Below are 12,002 nucleotides of genomic sequence, written 5' to 3' on the forward strand. Positions count from 1 at the left end.
CTTTATTATTTCTTCATTGAAAAATCTAAGGGTATAACTACTCAATTCTCTGTAATCATTAGCTATTATTTCATTTATAACTAGAATATAGAAAATATTTTCAATAGTGCCAAGTTAAAAGCATAGGAATATTTTAAAACTTTGCTACTTTTGTTTAAATACAGATATTGCAGTCTAATATATTAGCTTGTTGACATTCAGAATTTTAATCCTGAGGACAGGCATCTGGGGTATATCTACAACTAAATTGGATTTGACTAAAATAGAACCTAAGAGCCGATTAAACTACCTGCATCCCTATCATTAAATTCCCCTTCACAATTCTGTAAACAAAAGATCTCCGTAACAAACTGAAGAAATTGAGTGGAAAAATATTTCCTTAAAGGATCGTCTTTTTTTTTTTTTTAATATATTTTTTATTGATTTTGTACAGAGAGGAAGGGATAGAGATAGAGAGTTAGAAACATCGATGAGAGAGAGAGTCATCGATCAGCTGCCTCTTGCATACCCCCTGCTGGGGATATGCCCGCAACCAAGGTACATGCCCTTGACAGGAATCGAACCCCGGACCCTTCAGTCCCCAAGCCGACGCTCTATCCATTGAGCCAAACCAGTCTCGGCAAGGATCGTCTTTTTAATTATGAATTTTTGTGCAGGGCTTTTTTTGGATCAAAAGTTCAGAGGTTTCACAGTATAAAGTCTAACTTCACTTGATGGTGCTAAGTATGTTAAATATTTATAAAATATTTTTGCAAAGACAGGAAAATAAATAATCTATTTAAAATTGAGATAATAGTTACTTAAACAAATGTCTACTCTTCCTAATTATGTGGTCTTTGGATACAATAATAATTAATGTGCCCTTCAATTGTAACCATCAATTTTGAACACACTCAACAAATCTCTGCCCTGCTTACTACACATGTTATAAAAATCTAGAGATAAAATCTGAAACAACACTTTAGAAATGGCAAAAGTAGAGACAAATGTTTGTGATTTCTAACTCCACTCATATCTCGTCCTTAATCAATAAATAAAAATGTATTAAAGTATAAAGTTACCTTATAATAGGTTATGAATTGTATGAGAATTTGTGGCAACCTTTAATGAATATTCATTAAAATACTGATACTTCCAATATAATTACTTATTATATTAAAGTCAGAAAATAAGAATAATTTACTAGATATTTATCGTACTTTGGTTAATTTACATTTAGGTAAGGGTCAACAAACACAATAAGCATTGTACTAGAGCTTGATTTTTCCTCAACTATTTTGTAATACAGCTAAGAACCTATTGACTTCTGAGCATTTATAAGAATAGGCAAGCCGAGACTGGTTTGGCTCAATGGATAGAGCGTCGGCTTGGAGACTGAAAGGTCCCGGGTTCAATTCCGGTCAAGGGCATGTACCTTGGTTGCGGGCATATCCCCAGTAGGGGGTGTGCAAGAGGCAGCTGATCGATGACTCCCTCTCTCATCGATGTTTCTAACTCTCTATCTCTCTCCCTTCCTCTCTGTACAAAATCAATAAAATATGTTTAAAAATAAATAAATAAATAAAAATAAAATCCACTAAGATAACACTTTAAAAAAAAAAAAAAAAAGAATAGGCAAAAGGAAAATACATTTCATATATCCACCGAAATGTCACAACGGAATGGAGGGAAACAGAGGAGCTGTAATAAAAGGCAGACTGTGGTAAAGGTCATATGTGGAGTATGTTTTCACAGTAATGATAGTAATTACTTCCTTAGGGAACTTTTCTTAAAAATATTTAATTTATTTCAGAAAGGGAGAGGGAGAGATAGAAATGTCAATAATGCAAGAGAATCAGATTGGCTGTCTCCTACACACCCCCAACTGGGGATGGTGCTTGTAACCTAAGCATGTGCCCTGACCAGGAATCGAACTGTGAAATCCTGGTTCACAGGTCAATGCTTAATCATTGAGCCTGTATTTTTGTCATTTTTAAAATTTGACATATACTAAAGAATATACATATAGTAAGTCTCCAGTGATGAATGTCATCAATTCTTTCCCTCTCTATATGCATGTGCTACTACTCCCTCATTGAGAAATGCGCTTCTTTTTCCCCTTCCATGGAAACTAGTCTGGCCTTGTTTGTTTTGACCAATAAAATACAGAGAAACCTGAGCCCAGGCCTTAATAGGTTAAGAAATTTCACTTCTCTGAACACTGATTCTTAGGGCTTCTCCTTTTGGAATTCAACCACCAGGTTATGAGAATCCTAAGAAAGGTCATGAGAAGGAGAAATAGATATACTGCCAACCATGTGATTCCCCAATTCATATATTTTTTTAAATCTTTATTGCTGAGAGTATATAAATGTCCATCTTTTTCCCCCTCATTACCCCTCTCCACCTGGCTCCTGCCCTGACCCAGGCCTTCATCATCCTGTTGTCTGTGTCCATAGGTAATGCATATATATGTATATAAGATTTTTAGCTAATCTCTTCTCACACATCCCTTTCCCCCTTCCCTCTGAGACTCATCAGTCTGTTCCATTTTTCCTTGCCTCTGGTTCTATTTTATTCACCAGTTTATTCTGTTCATTAAATATCTTATTCATTTATTTTGATTTCTAGATTCAATTGTTGATAGATATGTATTTGTTGCCTTTTTATTGTTCATATTTTCTATCTTTTTCTCCTTCTCCTCCTCCTCTTCTCCTTCTCCCCTTCTCCTTTTTCCTATTCTTAAGGAATACCCTTCAACATTTCAAGTAATACTTATTTGGTAGTGATAAACTCTTTTAGCTTTTTCTTGTCTGTAAAGCTCTTTATCTGACCTTCAATTTCTAAATGATAGTTTTGCTGGGTAGAATAATCTTGGTTGTAGGTCCTTGCTATTCATCACTTTGAATATTTCTTGCCACATCCTTTTGGCCTGCATAGTTTCTGTTGAGAAATCAGCTGACAGTCATATAGGTGCTCCCTTGTAGGTAATTGCTTTTCTCTTGCTGCTTTTAATATTGTTTTTAGCCCTTGGCATTTTAATTATGATGTGCCTTGGTGTGGTCCTCTTTGGGCTCCTCTTGTTTGAGACCCTCTGTGTTTCCTGGACTTATAAGTCTATTTCTTTCACCAGGTAGGGGAAACTTCATATAGGTTTCCAAATCATTGATTTGATTCTCAGAATCCTCTGCTCTACTGTTAAATTCCTGTAAATTATTCTTTATTTCAGTTAGTGTATGCTTAATTGCTGACTTGGCCTTTTTCATATCATTGACATTCTCACTAAGATCCTTAAGAGTCTCTGTAAATCCCCTGAAGATCTCCTAAAGATTCTAGAGCAGTGATTGGCAAACTCATTAGTCAACAGAGCAGCAAACTGCGGCTTGTGAGCCATGGTTTGCAGGACTTGATTCAGTGGGACTTTAGTGTTGAGTCAGCCCCTTGAGTGTGTCACGATGTAATCTGCTATGGTCTGATGCTGACCACTGAGTGCACTGGCTCATAGGTCTTCAGGGAGGCACAAAGGCAGCCACTGCCTGGGGCCACCAGGCAGGAGCTACAGAGAAATCTGCAGATTCCTTTTATTTGTATCAGGTTTGGAAGTGTCCATGCAAGACCCAGCTGTGAAGCAAGGCAGGCTGGTGCTAGTGCTGGATCATAGGCCTTGTATTGATAGGTTTGGGGCTCTTTGGCCCCGCTGCTGCTTGTTTGAGAGATTTTAGCCAAGTCTGAAGCCTAAGGAAGGATAGGCCATTCATATGCAAAAGCCATTCACGCAGGTTGGACGAGGCTGTAAATTGGATGAGGCAGGGTCTCAGGGAATCACCAGGGAAGAGCAAATAAAAATAGCTGCAAGTCAACCCTGCAGCCCCATGACACTGGGGATTGAGCCCACAACCTGGGTGTGTGCCCTGACTAGGAATCGAACTGTGACCTCCTGCTTCATAGGTCGACACTCAACCAAAATCCTGAATTTTCTTAATAGGATTTTGCCTTTTACACCAGCCAGGCTTTCCATTGATTTTTAGAGAGTGGAAAGGAGAGTGGGAGGGGGAGGAGAAAGTGACAGAGAGGAGAAGGAAGAGAAAGCAGTGGGGGGTGGGGAAGAGGGAAGGAGAAAGAGAGAAAGGGAAGGAGGAAGGAGGGAGGAGAGGAAAAGGGAGAGGAAGAGAGAGAGAAAGGAGAAACTGGTTGCCTCTTGCCTGTGGCTGGAATGGGACCCAGGATCATACCCACAACCCTTCTGTGCACAAGGTGACGTTCTAATTATTGAGTGACACTGGTCAGGGCTAAATGTGCTTATTTTTAAGCTTTGTAAAAATTGTATCACACTACATATAGGCTTCTGAGACTGGATTTAATTATCACTTTATTTCTCAGTTAATTTTACCTAGTAAATAAAATTACAAAACACACTTTTTTTTTTTTCAATAGCTGCTCCTTTATTAAATGTTTGCTTCATATCAGGCACTGCTCTGCATGCCTGATATATACAAAGTAATTTAATACTCAATTCAATGAGATAGATACCATTATCTCCATTATATAGATGAGAAACAGAGACAGGGGGTGGGGAAAGAGAGGGTTTAAGAAACTTGCCCAAGGTCATACTGCCAGTAAACATCAGATCTTGAATACAAACCTCACAATTTATTTTTTATTCTTTTATTGATGGACATTTGGGTGGTTGCAAACAAGAATGCCTTGAACATTCTCACTTGTACTCCTGTGCACATATGCATGAATTTCTCTAGGGTATATATGTTGAATAGGTAGGTATTAGAATATGTGAATGCTTAACCTTACATGATAATGCCAAATTGCTTTCCACTTTACAATCCCACTTATAGATGTCTTTTTTTTTTTTTTAATTGGTTTCAGAGAGAAAGGGAGAGGGAGAGGGAGCAATAGAAACACCGATGAGAATCACTGATCCGCTGCCTCCTGCACATCCCCTACTGGGGATGGAGCCTGCAATCTGGACTTGTGCCTGACCAGGAATCAAACTGTGACTTCCTGGTTCGTAGGTTGACACCCAACCACATAGCCATATCATTTCTCCAGTTTTCAGTCTAAAGTGGTATATTCATTGTAGTCTCAATCACTTATGAGATTAAACATATTTTCATATGTTCAGTCATATCCTCTGAAAGTATCTGACTTCTGTCTTTTGCTCATTTTACACAGGATAATGATGAATATAAGTGTAGATAACAGGCATTGTTGTTGTGTGTTCCTAGTTTTTTATGTATACAACTTAATTATCATCCTCTTTTACATAATGCTGAATTCCCTTAATAGGATCTTGCCTTTTACATCTCTATTTGTAAGTGCTATTCATCTGGAACTTTATTTTCTCCTACTGAATGAGTTTGATTCCAGTACAGTAATAGTTATACTGAACCTCATACATGAGCTGGAGTATTCTTTATTTATTCTTTGAACCTGCATTTTCCTAGACCATGGTCTATTTTGTCTAAGTTTGCAAATATATTAAGATGCTCCTGATAGTCTCTTATCATTTTTATCTTTACTATATCTATAGGTACTTTGGTCATTCATTTCTCCCATTGCTTGTGAATGTCTCCTTGCTTCTACATTGCTTATTCTATTGTTCTTTTCCTTACACTTAGTCTCGTTCCTTAGTTTAAAACCACATCCCTCAAAGTGCTGTTTCTGTGGCATCACCCAATTTTCCAAATGTAGTACTTACAGATTCTAAGTAAGTTTTCTCCTTTCATCTGTAAAGTTTTATTAAACTTGTAAATATAAGATTTTTAAGAATTAACTTTTATCACTAACCTCTAACTTATTTCTAATTATCCATTTAATACTATTTGAAATTTACAATAACTTATTTCATGTCTAGTACATGGTCAATTTTTGCTGATATACATGGATTAAAAAGAATATTCTCGGTTGATTAAATATGTTCATTGACTCAATAGTGAAAATTAAATTACTCAAGTCTGTATTCACTAATTTTTTCAGTCTGCCCGATTTATCAATTAAGAGCTGTTGAAATCTCCCATTATGTCGTTCAATTTGTTGAGTTAGTCCCATAGTTCATACATTTTGAGGTCATTTTACAAATTTAAAATTGTTATATATTCCTTGTGAATTGATCATTTTCCAATTATTTAGTAACCTCTATCTTTACATATAATAAAGTCTAATTTTATGTGATCACTAAAACTATACATATTCTCTTTTGCTATTTGCCTAATGATTGTTTAACCCAGCAAATTAAAAAAAATTAAACTGTTGGTTAATTTATTTTAGTCTATTCATATTTATTTTAATTATCTGATGTCTTATTATCATCTACTTTTTTCCTACTCCCACCCATATTTTTTCCCCTTTTTTATACTAAGTTATTGACTTCCTATTCCATATGTTGTTTATTTTCCTCTACAATGACTTATCCCATATCTATTCTTTAGCAGTTATACTTGAACATTTTACTATACAATATTTAACATAATTTTAAAGTTAAACAATATTTTACCCATTTTCTCAAAAGAACCTCAAAATACTTTAATGCTAATCACCCCTCTCACCTTATAAGTCATTGTCCAGTTTCAATTATATCCTATTTTACTAGTAAAAGTACACATTAATGTTGCATAAAATATTTAGTTCTACATTTGTTTAAAACTTTCCTTCTTATAAACACTTCCTTTTCCTTCTTGAGATCATGCTTTTGCAGTCTCTTTAATGAAGGTCTATTGATGGTAAAACCCGTTTTCCATCTAAACATGTCTTTATGGTCATGTCTGAATATGTCCTTCAGTCTTGCTTGGCTCAAATTTTAAGTTGAGTAGTTTGTTTCAGAATTTTGAAGGTGTTATTTTACCATATTTTGGGTATGTATATTGTTGCCATAAAGAAGCCTACTCAGTATTTGTCTCATCTTCCTGATCCTTTCCCCACTTTGATTGCTTTTATAATCTTGTTTGGTATCTAGCAGTTACATTCACTGGGGTTAGGTAGGTATGAATTTCATCTATATGTGCTTGGGATATATATTGTGTTTGCTGAATTTATGAATGCATATTTTCCAACAAATGCAGAAAATTGTTATTTTTTTCAAATACTGCCACTCCTCCATCCTCTCCATTCTTTCTCCCCCTAGTACTTTAGTCCTCAAAATTATTCCTTCCATACCTCTTAGTATTCATATCTTCCAGTGGCTCATTTCTCCTTGCTTTGCACTGAGTCATTTTTTAGCTTTAGCTTTCAGTTTATTTGCTGTCTTTTCAGCAGAGTATAATATGACATTCAACGTTTCCAAGGATTTTTTCCCCCCAAGTAACAGTTCTCATTTCTAGCAGTTCTATTTGTTTTATTTTTGCACATCTGATTGTGGTTCAATCCTTCATGTATATTGGCGATGAAACCTTGGGAGAGTTTAATTTGAAGATGGTTATTTCTATAGATTCTTTCTCATGCCAGTTAGTTTCAACTTGACTGGTGATCTCTAGTCATGAAATAACATTGCTTTATTTTAATCTATGAGAATCTTCAGCCTCTACCTTGCTTCTGTCAGGAGTTATAGGAGACTACAAATTGAGGACCACTCCAACTGTCCTGGGTAGGGTAGCATCTCAGATTCAGAATACTCTCCTTGTTTCTGGTCTGAGGCAAACTGCATAAGGCAGTGCTGCAATTGGTATCTCCCATGTGAGCAACCACAGCCCACACATATACTAATACAGTATTTATAACTTCCAACTCAAAATGTATTCATTTTTGTGGTGAAAGAAAAGTAAAGGTATGGTCTTTGGAGATCTCCCCTACTTCCCTTGGGTGTATTAATGCACTCAAAGGTACATTTTTATTCAGGATCTAAGTATTTCATAGAACCTAGTCTAATGTACTGCTGGAAGAAAAAAAATCTTATTTAATATAGTAAAACAATTATGTTATGCAAATACAAGAAAGCACATGATTTATGGCAATCTTTACTGACTCAAATCCGGAAAGGTTTCCTACCATTTGATCAGAACTTGGTCAATATTTTGGAACTAGGTAAACATTAGAAAGGTCCTACAGTATGAACTTACCCAATAAGTTGTTGCCCCACTTTGTAGAAATTTCTCCTGTTGTTCTATTACTAAGATATTCAGCCAACCCTGACTATTCAAATTTTCAATGTCCTGATGAATATGTGATCCAGATCAAGAGGACTAAAATCTGTGAAAATAAACCATCAGTTTGAACATTTAAAAATAAATAATAATGATATGTTACATGAAGCTTCCATCTAGATAAATAATTTTATTGCAGGGCTAAACAAGGCAGCTGGTGATTTCATTTGTCAGAAACACACCTAATAGGAGTTTGGCAGCAGGTCTGGCTGCTGTTGTCTTAAAAGCAGACGGCTTGTTTGCATCCTTATTATTCATAATTTTGGTCAGTGTTCTCTGGATGATCAGGAAGCTCTTTGTGCTTCACCCTAATCACTGAAGTAGTGAAAGGAGATACCCACAGCAAGGAATGCAACTGCAAATGCTGCAATCATACCTAAAATTAAATAAACACAAAACAAATGGAAATGGAATGAGTGGAAGAAAAGCTTACTTGACTTTAGCCTCTGAAATGCAGGTAACTGATGGGCCTAACCAATAACAGAACACACACAAATGCATATTCTTACACACAACAGACATGTCCTAAAAGCTGACAAAGTCTTAGAGGAAATACAGCAATAAGTTTTTTTAAAAAGTAGATTGCAAAGGTTAGACAGGTAATCATGTTCTTCACCACTTTAACGAAACCTTAAACAACAAAAAATAGTGTCTTATACATGTATGCACTCACACACATCTAAGAGAAAAACACATAATTTAAAAGGGTCCTATCTATTTACACTGAAATTCCAGTTGTCTCACGCCATTAGGCTTAAACCAAAAAGACAGCTCCAATGTGCAGTGGTTCTCAACCATTAAATGAAGTCACTTGGATAGCTACTGAAAACAACAGAAACTCAGATCACCATTCTAAAATCTAGGAACTAGTAACTCATTTTTGCCCTTAGATTATTAAGTTAAAAAACAAATAAATAGCCGAAACCGGTTTGGTTCAGTGGACAGAGCGTCCGCCTGTGGACTGAAAGGTCCCAGGTTTGATTCTGGTCAAGGGCATGCACATTGGTTGCAGGCACATCCGCAGTAGGGGGTGTGCAAGGGGCAGCTGGTTGATGTTCCTCTCTCATCGATGTTTCTAGCTCTCTATCCCTCTCCCTTCCTCTCTGTAAAAAAAAAAAAATTTTTATATATATATATATATATATATATATATATATATATATATAATTAATAAAAATAAACAAAAAACCGGACTAGAGAACCTCCCCCCCCCTCTCTCTCCCTTCTCCTCCCCCCCCCCCCACACACACACGTATAAAGAAAGTAAATAAGTGATAAGAAAAACAACTAAAACTTCTGGCTGTCAAAAATCTTAATACTTTCCATGAAACAATAGTGTCATGTTCTTTGATCAATAAGTCTGAAAAATGTGAAAGTGACTGCCATACTATTGTGGAACCTTTTAAATACTGAAGTCATACTATTGTGGAACCTTTTAAATACTGAAGTGCATTACAAATTTTCGGTCTCAAATTTGACTTTTTTTCATAAGAGATATCAAATCTGCAATAACAATCCTGAAAAAACCAATTTGGAAAGTATTGATCCTACTATATTAATCAATTCCCCAAGTTCTGCCTGCTTCTCTCCTAAAAGCACCAATAAAGTTAGCAGGAAGTGTCATCTTTGAGGGCCCTTGGGATAATGCATCATTTGTACATCTTTTCATCTCCAGGTCATAGCATGTTTCACAATTCTCAATAAATACTGGCTTAATCTAGTACCTTTAAGTAAAATAAAACCCAGTGATTATAAAGTAACAAAAAACGGAAGTCCAAAATATCATCTTTTTCAACCTTATAAAAGAAATAAAATACCCATGTTTCGCCGAATTTTCGACACTATTGTAGTTTGCATTGGTTCTTTTGGTTGTTCATCATCTCTATTGTCCTCTGGCGCTTCAGAATTCATAGAGGAACTCAGAAAAGCTGCAAGAGGATAATAATAATGAATCCTATTGTGGCTTTGACCATTAATAATTTCAAATGATTAGATATTAGTAATAAAGATAGGATCAGCAAACTGCAGCCCATGAGCCAAACTTGCAGGGGTTGGTCAGACTGCTACGGTCCAGATTTGCAGGGGTTGACCAGACCTTCTCTGTTCCACAAAGCCTCAAACAGTTACTATTAGAACGCAAACAGAAAAGTTGTCCTGCCTCTTGATCTAACCTGAGATTTGAACTATATAAGCAAAATATGGTGTGACATCTAAAAAAAAAATCACTGTTAGGCAAGCACAATATCTCATTTTATAGATGAAATATAAAACCTGGGAAGTTAGTGCATATATGAGGTCATGGGCAGCAGATTGAGGATTCAGATATGAGGGTTTTTTTTCTTCTTAATTATGGGTGAGAATAATTTTTGTAGGTTTGCTTAGCTGCATTTATTTAACACCAACTAAAAGTATTTGAAAAGAAAACATTCTTAGAGATCATACAGAGCAGTGGTTTTAACCTCTCTCCTCCTAGTGTAAAGAGTCTGACATAAACTCCAAGCATGTACAGCTGGTGAAAGCAGAATGACTCTGGTTGAAGCAGGGATGGGCAGCTCCTGGAGCCAGACTCCCTTCTTCCTCGCAGGTGGCAGAGGAGTTCGGTTCTATAGAACTCTGGGGAACTATGTTTGAAAGCAACTACTTCATATTGATCCCTTTATTTACAGGAATAAAACCACAGTGAGAGACAATAAATACTACTGTTTAAATTCCAAGTAAAATAGCCTAGTACATGGGCTTATATTTAAAATATGCTTATAAATGTGTGTATCCCAATATCCTAGCACATAAGCTTATTGAAATAGATACCTAGAGCACCAAAATGGATGAAAGAAAAAGGGGAAAATGCCTAGTTCTCATCAATTTCCCATGAAAAAAAATTTACTGTCATTTTCAGAAATAATCCTTCATAACTACCTCATTAGAATCAAGAGAAGTCCCATTCTTTTTATAACCTCTTAACATATAATAAAGAACTTTAAAAACAAACATATTTTTCCTTTTTCCTACTCCAATATCAAGCTGTCACAAAGGCAAACAAATCCTTATTATGAACTGTTTCTAAAACTATTCAGTCTCTTATATTTCTATAGCTTCTTGTTTGCTAAAGGGCCAAAACACCTTAGATCTAGACTACATTAGCCTATCAGCTTCCAATTTCCCCTAACTTCATCTGACAAAACTTGAATGGGAGGTGGGAATGGAGGAAGATGAAGTGGGTAAAGGGAAGACTGACGAAGACTTGACTTGGGGCGGTGAACAGACTTTATTTTTTTTTTGAGGGGGGTAGGGGAGGTGAACACACAATACAGAGTACAGATGATGTGTTGTAGAACTGTGCACCTGAAATCTGTATAATTTTGTTAACCAATGTCACCCCAATAAATTCAATTAAAAAAATGGAACGGGAAGCATCATTTTATTCATGTTAAAACACACACACACACACACACACACACACACACACACACACACAATCTTTGGCTTTTCTATCAGCAAATATCACTGGTAAAAAACTTTTCCTTTGGGCCACTATATCTTTGTATCAGGTAATGAATAAATAAAAATACTGATAAAGCATGAATTATATCTATTTGCTAAAGGAATTTTTTTATTTAAACACATATATAAAGAGCACAAAAATGGTTCTATTTGTCATGATATACATTTAATATAGAATTGTTATATGTAAAGATTTTTTTAGTAATAAAAATGGGATCAGCTAGTAATTTATTTCTATTAAAAAGAAATTGGTCAAAATCCTGTGATTTGATACAAATTCAAGTTAAGTTTACAGAAACAGCATTTTTCAAGAATAAATAAAGCCCTATCATAACTTATTTTTTTGTGAGGGTCTGTAGGCTTTTAATTCAA

General features: G+C 35.6%; 1 protein-coding gene across 5 annotated transcripts in view; it reads right to left on the reverse strand.

Annotated features, from left to right (window-relative positions):
* Positions 1-4,395: 4,395 nt before the first annotated feature.
* The window catches only part of ODR4 (odr-4 GPCR localization factor homolog), a 32,808-nt gene continuing 25,201 nt past the window's right edge, over positions 4,396-12,002 (reverse strand). For 3 of the 5 annotated variants that reach the window (XM_036442969.2, XM_045583142.1, XM_036442970.2), the window contains 2 exons: positions 9,947-10,057; positions 8,245-8,505 (listed from right to left, as the gene is read on the reverse strand). In XM_036442969.2, the coding sequence (XP_036298862.1) occupies positions 8,438-8,505; positions 9,947-10,057 (179 nt within the window). In that variant the 3' untranslated portion in view covers positions 8,245-8,437. Of the gene's footprint in view, positions 8,176-8,244; positions 8,506-9,946; positions 10,058-12,002 lie in introns of those variants that run through there. The other 2 variants (XR_006741943.1, XM_045583143.1) reach the window with 2 other exon arrangements.

Source organism: Pipistrellus kuhlii, unplaced genomic scaffold (genome assembly GCF_014108245.1).
Source record: "Pipistrellus kuhlii isolate mPipKuh1 unplaced genomic scaffold, mPipKuh1.p scaffold_m20_p_18, whole genome shotgun sequence".
Classification (NCBI taxonomy): domain Eukaryota; kingdom Metazoa; phylum Chordata; class Mammalia; order Chiroptera; family Vespertilionidae; genus Pipistrellus; species Pipistrellus kuhlii.